The sequence below is a fragment of the Microcaecilia unicolor genome, chromosome 2, assembly GCF_901765095.1.
Source record: "Microcaecilia unicolor chromosome 2, aMicUni1.1, whole genome shotgun sequence".
Taxonomy (NCBI): domain Eukaryota; kingdom Metazoa; phylum Chordata; class Amphibia; order Gymnophiona; family Siphonopidae; genus Microcaecilia; species Microcaecilia unicolor.
In genome coordinates this window covers 256,243,054-256,257,517 of record NC_044032.1, presented here as the reverse complement: position 1 = coordinate 256,257,517, position 14,464 = coordinate 256,243,054, and the positions used below count along the sequence as shown (strand labels likewise).

At 45.8% G+C, this 14,464-nt stretch overlaps 1 protein-coding gene across 2 annotated transcripts in view; it reads right to left on the bottom strand.

Moving 5' to 3' along the window:
- Positions 1–14,464, bottom strand: part of PTPN18 (protein tyrosine phosphatase non-receptor type 18) — a 133,531-nt gene that overhangs the window by 35,103 nt on the left and 83,964 nt on the right. For both annotated transcript variants that reach the window (XM_030193974.1, XM_030193975.1), the window contains exons 10-11: positions 12,129–12,206; positions 11,783–11,872 (exon numbers count right to left, since the gene is read on the bottom strand). In XM_030193974.1, the coding sequence (XP_030049834.1) occupies positions 11,783–11,872; positions 12,129–12,206 (168 nt within the window). The remainder of the gene's footprint in view (positions 1–11,782; positions 11,873–12,128; positions 12,207–14,464) is intronic.

Sequence of the window (14,464 nt, the reverse complement as noted above, 5' to 3'; positions counted from 1 at the left end):
TACACGGCTTAGTAAAAGGGCTTCTTTATAAATGAGATAGTAGAATTTACATTGGACTCTAGCATAAACCGGTAACCTATGACTCTTTATAAAATACTGAGACAGACTGAAACCTTTTCAAGGAATATATCAAGCGGAGTACAGTATTCTGTATGGTCTATAAATGCTTTAATAGTTGTTTGAGGATCCCAGAAAGATAACATTACAATAATCTAACATACTCGAGATCAGGGATTGTACTATCAAACGAAAGTGATCTTTATCAATGTATTTGCGTACCCGCTGAAGATTATGCATAGAGAGGAAAGTTTTCTCTGTTAGTGTATTTTCATAGGATTCAAAGGATAGTTTAGGATCTAGCAGGATACCTAATACTTTTATAGATGGAGAGAACCGATACAGAGCCTGATTCTTGTCTTCTTTTCCTTCTCCACATCTGTCTGGCACTGATCTTTCTTTTTATGATTTTTATTTATTTGTTGCATTTTTTCTCACTTTTCTCAATTTTTATATCTGCCCATTTGATTTTACCCTCATTCTCTCTCACCCTCTAGTCCTTAGTCTCCTTTTTACCTCTCATCTACCGATCAGCTCTTTCTATCTTCCTCTCATTCCCTCTTAAGCACTCTCATTGCCCCCTCTGTCTCTATCCTTCCAGTATCCTATCCCCTCTTTTCTTTCACCCAATCCCTAATCCCCCATTTCCTTCCTCTGTACTCACCCTCCATTGCCTCTCATCTGCTCTTTTCTCCTACCCCCTCCTAGACCCCCACTCCAGGTCGTAGACGTCTGCTGCTCTGTTTCCATCCCCTTCCTAGTCCCATCAATCTTCTATTCAATTCACCTTCTCCCCAAGTCCCATCCAGTTTCTACTCTGTTCCTTTTCCTCCTCCTATCCACGTTCTGCTTTGTTTCTCTTCATCCAATCCAGCCCCTAGTCCTCTTCCCTCCCCCAAGTCCCATCCATCTCCTGCTCTGTACCCCTTTCCCTACCTCCACATCCCATCGATCTTCTGCTCTGTTCCCCTTCTAACTATGGTATCTGAATGTAAACCACTTTGATAGCTTTCAGGTTTGCAAACCAGGGCTGGCTTAACCACTGGCCCAGGGTGGTTAAAGGCGCCAAAATACCTAGCCTCTGAGCTCACCTGGTCTACAGGTTAAGCCTTTTCTTCCCCCTTCCCCCTCCCCCCCACAGGTCTGGCGCTGCTCCCTCAGCTCTCGCCTTCTCTAATACAATTTCCTGCGTGTGGGATAAAGCAGAGGGAAGACCCAGGGGCTGGTCGAAGGCAGTCTGTCATGCTGTTGCTGGCTACTGATGTAAACTTTACAGGACTGCGGGGGGGGGGGGGGGGGGGGGAGAGAAAGAGAGCTGTAATGGGAGAGATAATGTGTTCCCCACCCCGAGAGACTGGCATTGGTAATCAACACCGTCTATGTCCATCGGGAGTTGCCAGTGGAATGCCCTGAAGCAAGTTGGACTGTAACCACCAATTCAGACTGCTACGAGATATCGGCTGCCAAGCAATCGCCTCCTGTAGTCTTCTGAGACCAGAGACTGACTTCTCAACAGAGATTGCTGCAGGGGTCTCATGTGAGCCAGAGCCCACGGAACCACTTCCAGAATTGCTGCCATGGAACCCAAGACCTGGACATAATCCCAAACTCAGAGGGCATGATCCAGCAACAAGAGACAAATTTGCTTCTGAAGCTGGAGCTGTCTCTGCTCTAACAGAAACACCTGGCTCTGTGCAGTGTCAAATAGCACACCCAAATATTCCAGCGTCTGAGTGGGAACCAGATGACTCTCGTCTACATTGATCACCCAGTCCAAGGACTGAAGGAGAGAAATCACCCAAGCTGTAGCTCGCAAACTGTCCTGGGCCGAGGACACCCAGATAAGCCAATTGTCAAAATAAGGATGAACCCGTATACCTTCTCGCTGTAACGTGGCCACCATCACCTCCATCACCTTTGAATAGGTGCTCGGAGCCATGCCAAACCAAAGGGCATCACCTGAAAGTGCTGTCTTAATGTGGCAAAGTGCAGAAACCTCTAGTGAGGTGGCCAAAATGGGAATGTGCAACTAGGCCTCTTTGAGATCCAGCACGGACTGAACTGCTGCTATGATTGAGCGCATAGTTTCCATATGAAAGTGCCGCACCCTGAGAAACTGGTTGACCTTTCTGAGATCCAGGATCGGGCAAAAGGATCCTCCCTTCCTGGGGACCACAAAATAAATGGATTAGTGACCGTGATCTCATTCTGAAGGAGGCACGTCAGTGCTATCCAGCGCCTCAGGGCCCAAACACCCCCCAGGGAAAAGGCCTAATGCTGCTCTCCGCTTTCCACAGCGGGAGCAGCGTTTGACAAGCTCTGCTGCCGTATAAAAGCAGGAAGAGAAAAAGAAACACTCACCCCAACACCATGAATGGTGAGACCTCCTCCCACCGAAGGCAATGCTGCTACGAAACCTGCACTACTTCCCTCTCTCCCAAAGAGCCAGAGCCCACCAAACAGGAACACCACTGCTGCCTAGAAAACCACAATTGTTTGTTTGTTTGTTTCTTTACTAAACAGTGCAGACAGTTTGTGAGGAAGGAGCTGGTAGGAGGCAGAAAATAGAGGGGTATGGGGTGGGATAGGGACCTGGGGTGACCAGATGTACCACCCAAAGCTGTCGTCGATCAGTCAATCACCTCCAAGCTCTACTGATCTAAGGGACTAGAACAGGAGCTGCAGTCAGAAGAATCCAGGAGCCTGAAAATTCCATCCATCTGCCTGCTGGAGATAGAGAATACTGGCTGGTCAGGGAGCGTTACGTTCTATTAGGCACAGAACAATTCAGTGCTCTCTATCTCCATCTGCTGATAGACAGACACAACCCAGAGGACTCTGGATTCATCTGCTGTTGACTACCTGTTCATTAGTTGACCTTTTCATGTATTTTTGGAAAAACTCCCTTCCTCTTTTTCAAGAATCAAAACATAACTGACAAGAGCATCATTGTCTTTTTAGGTTGGATATTGTTGATATTCCTACACCATATTCTTCTGCCAATTTTTATCCCCAACACACCCTTTTTTAAACTTCTCCACAATGTCCATTTTTTCTTTTGATGACAGAACAACCCTTTTTCATTTTGATGGCATTTTAATTTTCTTGTTAGAAAGAAACACAGCACTGTACTGTAGAAACCTTTCCAGGTGGAAGTTGGGAGGAAGAGGAAAGGGCAAGGCTTTCCTCTGCTACGTCCCTGCTCTTGTGAATGCCATTTCCTGAGGGAAGCCTGCAGGAGCCAGCACAGGCCGCCAGGATGAATCGCTGGGAGCCTTACATCAGGGAGGATTTAGAGAGGGGGCGGATGCTGGGGCACTGGCGGAGGTGAGGGAAACAGGGGAGTGAAGCACTGCTTCTACTATGCTACTGCAGTACAGTAATAGCACACAGGTTTCATGAAATGTTCTTCATAACATTGTTAAAAACCTGTTTCTAGTTTCCAGATTACAGTACAGTGTACAGTTTTTGTTTCAAATTTAAACACAATTACATAGTAACATAGTAGATGACGGCAGTTAAAGACCTGTATGGTCTATCTAGTCTGCCCAACAAGATAAACTCATAGTATAAGGTATGATGAGGTACTACATACATATACTTGATCTTGATTTGTCCTTGCCATTTTTGGGGCACAGACCATAGAATTCTGCCCGGTACTGGCCTTGTTCTCCAGTTACTGAAGCTGAATCTGTCCAGTCACAATCAGGGCACAGACCGTAGAAGTCTGCCCAATACTCGCTTGGTTTCCCAATTACCGGTGTTGCCATCTAATCACCGCTAAGTACCAGTCTGGATAATTGGACATCCATATAATCAGAATTAAAGGTATGATTATTATTTTTTTTTTTTGCACACTGCGGTTCTTTGAGACTCTGGGCAATGGAGGGTTAAATTATTTTTCCAGAGTCACAAGGAGCTTCAGTGGGAAAATAAATAAATAACATACCTTTAATCACATGATTAATTGTAATTACAAATTTTAATCAACATGCAGCCCTTAATAAATTAAAGAATACAAAGTAATGAAAAGATAAGAAATACAAAACACAAATTGTCAAATTACAAATGAAAGAATCTAAAACAGCATGCAAAATAGCTATAAACAAACTTACAGATTTCAGAGCTTACTTTAGAAATGCAGCCCTAGTTTTAATATCTTCATTAAAAAAATAGCCCCAAATCTACTACACCTCACTCCTTGGCCAAAAATGAAAATCCAACTTTAATTATAAATTTGACTTAAAAGTTATCATTTCTTACCACAAAGCTACAGAAATAATGAGTAAAAAAAAAAACAACATAGTAGGTGACGGCAGAAAAAGACCTGCACGGTCCATCCAGTCTGCCCAACAAGATAAACTCATATGTGCTACTTTTTGTGTATACCTTACCTTGATTTGTATCTGTCATTTTCAGGACACAGACCGTATAAGTCTGCCCAGCACTATCCCTGCCTCCCAACCACCAGCCCTGCCTCCCACCACTGGCTCTGGCACAGACCGTATAAGTCTGCCCAGCACTGAGTATCAACAGATGCTATAATATTCAATTTAAAAAACCTTTTAGGGGTCTACTGTCCCTCCTAGTAACCATTAAAATCAGTTATATTTTTAGCTTTAGTATGTCTGCAGGATATCTCCCCCACTGCTGGTGGAGTGGGGGGGGGGGGGGGGGGGAGGGGGGGGTACGGGTTGCTTAGTAAAGGGAACCAAAGAAAAGGTAGAAACAGGTAGTGATTTATTTGATACATTATATTTACCTATGCAGCTAGATGGTTGGCTAATGGGACAAGGTGTGTAATAAGTAACATATTCTCTCCCAATATGTGTTATGGAATTCTTTTGAAGTTGTACTGCTTGTTTTCAATACACAGATATTTTTTTTAATTAGAAATTGTCAAAGGGGGTGGGGTGGGAGCGGGGAACAGATTTTGATCATTTCCCAAAACGTAAATTATTTTGGAATCACATTCCACAGCTGCAACCTAGTGACCAAGAAAGTCCACTTTCATAGTGCTGTGAGAAGAGCTTCACTGGGAGATCACAGGCAGTGGGTGGGAGCATACAATGAGAACTAGAAAACAAAAAAAAAAATCGCTCCCCTGAGGTAGTTCTGGTGTAGCGGGCAGGGCAGGGGCACTAGGGGACATGTAGCACAGGGCACAATTACAACTTGGGATGTTCCTGAGATGTTAAGGTTCCTCCCATCCTCTTGTGACATGCTCATCTTTCAGAGCCTGTCACAGCATCCCTGAAATATGGCATGAATTTCTCAAGGTACCTGAATGCCATCTAGTGGCAAAATAGAGTACTATTCTGTAGCAGCTAATGGAGGGATAGGTACATAATCCTGCAACCTCCTATTCTAAGTAGACGGACACAGGAAGACAGACACACATCATACCATACCTTCGTCATCATAACATCAATGTTAACTGACAACCAGAATAGGCAACCTCCAGTCCCCCTGCTTTATTTGGATGCAAATCATGGGCAAATGTATAAGAGGCTTGGGGAGGTTAGCTGCAAGCCCCGACCCTCACCAGGTTGTCTGGGTCAGGGCCGCTTGTTCCAGGTCAACACAACAGAAGCAAAACACTCTGTAGGCTCAACATAAGCCACAACACTAAGCAGAGGTAGTCCAGAGAAGGAGCAGACAGAGTTCTCCACACACAAATTTATTGATCATTGACCCGACTTGGCCAAGTTTCAGCACTTACAGGGGTCTGTAAAAACATATAAAATGAAAATAATAAATATTATAATTGTAATATTGTTTATATCATTTTATATGTATTTACAGACCCCTGATGAAGGCATAAGTGCCAAAACTTTGGAAAGTGGGGTCAATAAATTTGTGTGTGGAGAACTCTTCTGCTCCTTCTCTGGACTATCTCTGCTTAGTGTTGCCACTCTCTCCATGGGTCCAGCACTTCCCTTTCCCCTCCATCCTGGTTTCAATGTCCCTCCCTTTTCCTTCTTCCCCTGCCGGTCCTAGCGTCTTTGTCCCTCTAACTTTTTTCCATCGCTGCCGGTAGCGACACTGCACCCACTAAATTTGCCTGGCTCAGGGCCTTTCCTGTGATGCGTCCCACCCTCTCTGATGCAACTTTCTGCTTCTGTGAGTGCAAGACGCTCACAGGGAAGGCCCAGAGCCCCGAAGCAGGCAGATTTAGTGAATGCAGTGCTGCTACTACCAGCGAAGGAAAAAAGGGACCGATACCTGAATCGGGAAGGGGAAGGAGGAAGACAGGTGCTAGACCCAAGGGCAGAGAAATGCTCTGCTAGATCGGAAGGGGGGAGGGAAGGAGGGACAGACAAGAAGAGATGCTGGACCCAGGAGTTGGAGGGAGAGGGAGAGGGAGAGGAAAAGATGCTGAACCATTGCCGGGGGAGGGGTGGAGTAGAAGAAAAGACTGGAAGAGAGGAAGAGACGGGAAAGACACTGGACCCAGGAGGGAGAGAGGAGGAAAGACACTTGACCCAAGGGGGGAGAGTAGTGGGCTGGGAGTGGGGGGAGGAAGAGAGGAGGGTAGGGGCCCCAGGGAAGAGATGTTGGGCATGGAGAAGTATAGGGACACAGAGGGAATAGGGACACACAGGAACAATGTTGGACATTGGGGGGGGGGGGGGGAATGCAGATCACAGGGGAAGGGATATGGACTCAGAGTAAAAATGCAGGACAGGTCAAGATAGGGACACAGAAGAGAGATGCTGAATATAGTGGACAAGGACACTGAGAAGGCAGATGCAGAATGTGGACAGAGGGATACTGTTTAGTGAAGGTCCGCCAAGGCGGAGGAACACTGAGATCCCATGGTATACTAACAGAGAGACAAAGGAAGTGGGAAATAGACCAGGCTGACCAGGAACAAACGAGGAGACTTCTAATGATGGTAAAGCGTTTATTGGTGAAGACTCGACACAGCACCGTGTTTTGGGAGTGAGCCTACTTCAGGAGTCTTCATACAGTATATGTAAAACCATCAAAAGGTAAATAAGCGTTGATGAAAGCAGATGAGGAAATATGGTCTGGAGAAAGACCTTTGTCAAAAATAGAAAGTGCAGCATAAACGAGCTGTCTCTGTTCCGATTCTACAATCTAATCTCTTGAGGACCCTCTGAAGAGCGTTTGAGGACCCCTAGGGTTCTGCAGATCCCAGTTTGGGAATCACTGGACTAAGGTGTGGCATTCTGCTAGCATGTAGTGCCTATGTAGAGGTCTTGTTGCAGTTGTGTTTGTTCTGTGTTTTTTTCACTAGGTGGTGTATTAGATTTTTAAGGCATGGTATAATATTTACAGTGTTGCCTTTTCATACATAAGGTTGTTGCTTTTCGAGTCTTGGGAGTTGGTACTGTTAGGGTATGGTAAAGTTCTGAATGTGTTTTTGAACTAGTTTGTGCATAGCGTTTTGTAGTGGAGGGATTGTGTGTTGACCTTACTGAGATGACATCAAACCTATAATCTAATTTTAATTTGTCATAACATCAGACAGGGTTTTAGAAAATTTTGCAGAATCTGTTGTGTGTTGAGGTGGTTCTCTTTATAGCAGACATGTGTGTGATCAGGTTTAAATTATGAGATACTGCCAGATGAGGGATCTTTAAATACAGTTTTGTTTCTATTGATTTGTATGTTTTTGGGTTTTTTTTTTTGTTTTTACATTTGTACCCCGCGCTTTCCCACTCATGGCAGGCTGAATGTGGCTTACATGGGGCAATGGAGGGTTAAGTGACTTGCCCAGAGTCACAAGGAGCTGCCTGTGCCTGAAGTGGGAATCAAACTCAGTTCCTCAGGACCAAAGTCCACCACCCTAACCACTAGGCCACTCCTAATACAAAGAATCTAATACAAAGAATCTAATACATACATACATACATACATACATACATACATACATACATACATACATACATACAAGAATCTAAAAAACAGTGTTAGAAATAATTGAGTTTAAAATATGTAACATATCATCCATGATACAGACAACCATTTTTACGTTCACATGAAGGCATTACTTGTGAACAAATCTCTGTTGAATTACACCAGAGATGCGGTTCAAGGTATTGCAGCACAGTTGGATGCCACTACCTGCAATACCTTGAACCGCATCTCTGGTGTAATTCACACTTGCCAATAAGAGTAGCCAGCAGCCCTTCCTTGGGCTTTTACTGTGTTACTATGTTCAGTCCCTTCACCACCATTTCAAATTTGTACACTTAATGCTCTGCAAGAAAAACCTTACTGACCTTCAGTTTCACTTATTGGGGTGGTTGATGTCACTCTTCTGGATGGGCAACCCTTGGCATCTCTGAATGCTTGTCTAGCATATTCCTTCCCTCCACTACTCTCATGTCCAGCTGTTTTCTTCCCCCCCCCCCTTCCACCTCCCCAACTCCACTGTGAAGCCATGAAGGTCTCAGATACTTTGAGCAACCTGAGGTTCATGAAGAACCTGTTGACCTTGCAGCTTTCAATCTCATGAGACAGCAAAATCAACAAGCTATCTGAAGGTGGAAGTTATGTGTGTGAGAAGAGGGTCAGATGGGCTGAGGGCGGGTGGGATGTAAAAGAGATAAAGAGAGGGGCAGATGGGCTGCAGACAAGTGGGAGAGGTGAGAGAGAAGGAAGCAGACTGGCTGCAGGCCTCTGTAGAAGTGAAAGCATCATCTACTGACAGTTTTTTTTAAACCACTTTAATTCAGTTACCTAAGAAACCTACTGAAGTTTGCACTGTTTAACGTTCTTTGTCACTTTGGGGCCCTTTTCTAAGCTGCGGTAAAAAGTGGCCTGTTTTAGTGTGGCCACGTGAAAGTTTTGCACTCTGAGGCCACTTGTTGCCACAGCAGGAATTTCAATTATTTTAGATGGAAGTCATAAATGGCTGCGCGTTAATAAAAATATTGGCGCACAGCAATTTACTGCCTCCCTTACCGCCACCTATTTCATAGGCAGTAAGGGCTCACGCGTTAACCCGGCGGTAATTGGACAGCGTACAGCAATGGCCGATTATCATTCAGCATGACTACACCGTGCCCCCGCACTAGAAAATAGAAAAACAATTTTCTGCCACTGGAAACGCCGTGCGGAAAACACAAAACTGTTGCAGGGCACCTGGGTGCGTCCCGCTGTTTTGCTGCGTGCAACCCACGGAGTAGCCCTACCATGGCTTAGTAAAAGGGCCCCTTTATTCTTCGGCATTTGATACCTTTTATTACATTTAGATATTAAGATATGTTTTATCTGCACCTATTTTGCTGACTTTTCTTTCTGCATGTTGTCAGAGAATTAAGGACTCAGGCCCCGTTCTGGCCCTGCCCCACCCCACCCACTTTAGCCTCCCCAAACAGCTGAGCCACCGACCGCCTATAATGCAAATCTATCTCACATATATCCGTTAGGGACAGTCTGCAATCTCAAGCAGTTTGGAGTCCACAGGGACTAGTGGTTTCCTACCTCTGCTGACAGCATTCAGAAATTATGCCCACCCCCTTCACATAAAGTAGAATCTACTGCTTTCAGCGGGCTTAGGAGTGAGGTTCATTCCTATCATAGTATGCACAAAATTAAATCTATTGGAGAAATTGCCCCCGAGACAAACCAATAAAAAGCTGGATGCAGGGAAACTGGACATAGTGGCAAAGGAGAGAAACACCAGATCGGCACCGATGATAGAGAAGTCAGCTCCAAGCGATTATTCTGTGAATCGAGTGGAGAGGGAGAAGGTCCTTAAATACCAAGAAATGCAGTTAGAGACCAAGAAAATGTGGCAGAAAGATTTACAATTCTATTGGGAGCCACAGGCTTGATTAAAAGGAATTTCCAAACTACCTGGATAGGTTGCCTATACATGTTACATCTTATGAACTGCAGAGGGAAGCTCTCTTTGGCACAATGCAAGTACTACAGCAAGCATTAGAGAGACTGAGATCATACTCCACATACCCTCGCTGGGCTTAGGAGGGTTCACTATTGTCATAGTATGTGCCAAACTAACCCATTTGGAAACATCGACCGAAATGCATCGTGCACCATTTTAACAAGGTACATGATATGACTGGGGAATGCAGTACCCGATGTGGCTACGTTTCGCCCATTCAGGCTGCTTCAGGAGTCATAGAAGATCTTACAATGGTAGCGACAGTAGTTAAAGGTCTTATATATGACAGAAGAACGCTACAACTATGAAGCGTTGATTTTAAGATCATACATTGGAAGACTTCTGCCATATAGATTTTTTTTTTCTCATGAGATCTTCGTTGACACCTGAAACAGCCTGAATGGGCAAACTGTGGCCACATCAGGAACTAAATTCCCCAGTCAAGGGCATTTATCGGCCAAGTAAAGCTTTTCTGTGAACACATTCTTTTGGATTCCTTTGTGTTTTGGTGCTATTTTGTCATGGTTGTGTCCTGGTCCCTGGCTCAAAGTCACCTCAGTCCCCGGGGTTTAGACCTGGGGAATGCTGCGAAGTGATGGTTTACCGTTTCCCATGTTCCAGAAGATATGCTGGTCCGGTCCGGTCCGGTCCGGATCTTCCAGCTCTCCAGAATGTTTGGGGAGTTTTTTGGAACCAAGCAGCACCCATACCTGGTGAACTCCCTTGTGACCTGCCTTTATTAACCACCTGGTAAGGTTCTTAGTTGCCTTGCAACAGGTTCTTCAGAGGCGTTCCTTTGGTGTGAAGTGTTGCAGTGCCTTTGTGCTTTTTGTGTTGGTGACTTTTACTCTGCTTGTTTTTTGGACTATTCTTCTGCCTGCCGCCTGCCCAGACCCGGATTGTTTATTGGACTATTCTTCTGCCTGCCGCCTGCCCAGACCCGGATTGTTTATTGGACTATTCTTCTGTCTACAGCCTGCCCTAACCCGGCTTGTTTCTGGATTGTTCGTTTGCCTGCTGTTTTTCCTGGAACCCAGCGTGTTTCTAGTGTTCCTGTTATTTGTCAGCCTGCTGCTGTGTCCTGCCTTGTCCTGCAAGTCCTACCGGCTGGCAGAAGCCCAGAGCTCAACTCTTGGTGAAAGGTGACCAAGTGTAGGTGAAGTCTTACTCCAGTCCACTGTGTTCCAGATCCGGTCTGCCTTATCTGGTGTTGGGGTGATTCTCCTGCCGCTGCTGCTCCTCGGCAGTGGCCCAAGGGCTCACAAACCCAGGTTCCTGCTGTGTATACGTGACATATTTTCTTGTAGTCTGCTAACATTGCCCCCAAGACAAACCTTGGTGTGTGTAAGTACACTTGCCTTTCAGTGTGCATGTGTGTGTTGAAGGGGGGCAGACTCAGGACTAATGTCAGGAAGTATTTTTTCACGGAGAGGGTGGTGGATATATGGAATGCCCTCCCGTGGGAGGTGGTGGAGATGAAAATGGTAATGGAATTCAAACATGCGTGGGATAAACACAAAGGAATCCTGTTTAGAAGGAATGGTTCCATGGAATCTCAGCGGAGATTGGGTGGTGACACCAGTAATTGGGGAAACAAAGCAGGAGCAGGGCAGACTTCAACGGTCTATGCCCTGATCATGACTGAATAGATAGGAATGGGCTGGAGTGTAAATTTTAAGGGGCTTCGACGTTAGCTTCAGAACTTAGTACAAGAACAGTACTGGGCAGACTTCTACGGTCTGTGCCCTGAAACCTATGGAACTTTGGAAGGCTAAGTGCTTTGAAAATATGCCTCTATGTGTGTATTCGTACAGGTATCGGAGTCACCATCTGTATCATTACCTCTTTGAGATTCTCATAATTCACGATGCTGTCTGTCAGTTTCTTTCGAAACATCTCAACGACGGCATGGTAAACAAATTCATACTGTTCCTATAAAGAGAAAGAAGAACGAGAGGAACAGAGATAAAGTCGGAGGAACAGGCAGAAAAAGAGAAAGGAAAAAGGGAGACATGGAGAGCGACAAGAAAAGGACAGAGAAATGACAAAGCAGGAAGAATAGAGAAGGAGAAAACAATGAAAAGAGAGAAAATTATTAAAGAGACAAAGTTACCAGTTAAAAAAAAAAATAACAACATGACTGAGGAGGAGCACTGGTTATAGGGGTGGCAGACTTAATGTGTTTTACCTTGGTCTGCACTGCAGACGGTCTCTGCTTCCTCATTTCCAGAACAATCTGAAAGATGCTGAAATTACTGGGTATCCTCTAGAAGAGAGAAAAGAGGCATATTAGCACTGCAGAAACTAGGAGAGAAAGGTCAAAGGGTCATGGATTTGATATACTGCCTTCCTGTGGTACAACCAAAACGGTTTACATTATGTGCAGGTACTTTCTCTATCCTTAGTGGGCTCATATCTAATTTTTTTGTACCTGGGGTAACGGGAGGAGGGGGGTTAAGTGATTTGCCCAGAGTCACAAGCAGCCACAGTGTGAACTGAACCCAGTTCCCTAAATTCTCTGCCCACTGTACTAACCATTAGGCTATTTCCCTGCAAAAAAGAAAACAGGATAAAGGGAATATAAAATCACTAGCTTCAGAAGTGCCACTGAGAGACAGGTACCATGAAGAGAAATGAGAAAGATTTAAAACATCAAGATGAAACATGCTGCATTAACAGAAGACGACCTAGCGCTGGATATTTCAAAACAAATATCCAGAAAACAGCTGCTGTTATCCAGATATTTGTGCTGCTCAGAGCTCTGCATGGATAGGCAGGGGCACTACACAGAGAGTGTCGCTAAATACCCTTCCAGGCTGCCTTGACTAGTGTCGGGGGTGGTATGGGGCTGGAGCATGGGCAGAGGACGACGTTATCCGGACAGCGGTGACATTAAACCTGCTATCCACATAATTATCCTGATAAAGCTAAGTAAGAAAAATCGCTGATAGAGGCCGATATTGGGACTGTGGGAGGAGGCCTGGCTAACTCCCCCAGTCAGCGGCAAGCCTGCATATTCAATGCCAGGGCCATATCCAGCGACCGGCATTGAATTTCCCTTTTTTTTTTTTTTTGTGGCCACTAAAAACATATCCTCCTATTTACTAAGCCATGCTAGTGGCTGCCGTGCGCCAATGCCGACACAGTCCATTCACTTTGAATGGGCTGTGTCCGCATTGCTGTGTGGCTTAGTAAACAGAGGGGTTAGCCGGTTAAGCCGGTATTCATTGGCTGACTGCCTAAGTTATAGCCGCCAAAGACAGACCTGCAATTTACGCCGGTCTATCTGGCCGCTAAACTTAGCTGGTCAGCCAATATTGGCGCTAAACGGCTATGTCATGCGATATAGCCGTTTACTGTGCTAGCTGCTAAGCAGTAATATTCAGCTGAGATAGAGGGGCATAATCGAACAGGGGTACCCATCTCTAAGGATGGCACCACGAAAGGGCAGGGCAACCCGCATTATGGAAACAAGATGGGCGCCCATCTTTCGTTTCGATAATACGGTTGGGGACGGCCAAATCTCAACATTTAGGTTCGCCTATAATGGAAACTGAGGACGGCCATCTCAAAAACGGCCAAATCCAAGCCCTTTGGTCGTGGGAGGAGCTAGCATTAGTAGTGCACTGGTCCCCTCTCACATGCCAGGACACCAAACGGGCACCCTAGGGGGCACTGCAGTGGACTTCACAAATTGCTCCCAAGTGCATAGCTCCCTTACCTTGGGTGCTGAGCCCCCCAACCCCCCCCCCAAAACCCACTACCCACAACTGTACAACACTACCATAGCCCTTAAAGGGTGAAGGGGATACCTAGATGTGGGTACAGTGGGTTTCGGGTGGGTTTTGGAGGGCTCCCATTTACCACCACAAGTGTAACAGGTGGGGGGGGGGGGGTGGGCCTGGGTCCGCCTGCCTGAAGTGCACTACAGTACCCACTAAAAACTGCTCCAGGAATCTGCATACTGTTGTGATGGAGCTGGGTATGACATTTGAGGCTGGCATAGAGGCTGGAAAAAATGTTTTTTTTAATTAGTGGGTGGGAGGGGGTTGGTGACCACTGGGGGAGTAAGGGGAGGTGATCCCCAATTCCCTCCGGTGGTCATCTGGTCAGTTCGGGCACATTTTCGAGGCTTGGTCGTGAACCAAAAGGGACCAAGTAAAGTCGGCCAAATGCTCATCAGGGACACCCTTCTTTTTTCCATTATCAGCCGAGGACGGCCATCTGTTAACCACGCCCCTGTCCCACCTTCGGTACACTGCCAACACGCCCCCTTGAACTTTGGCCGTCCCTGCGACGGAAAGCAGTTGAGGCCGGCCAAAATCGGCTTTTGATTATGCCGATTTGGCCGCCCCTGAGAGAAGGACGCCCATCTCCCGATTTGTGTCGGAAGATGGGCGCCCTTCTCTTTCGAAAATGAGCTGGATAGTCAGCTATCTCACACTGAATTAGCACTTAGTCGACTTAAGGCTATTTAACCGGCCATGAGCCATTCCTGGCTAGTTAAATAGTTTTGAATATTGG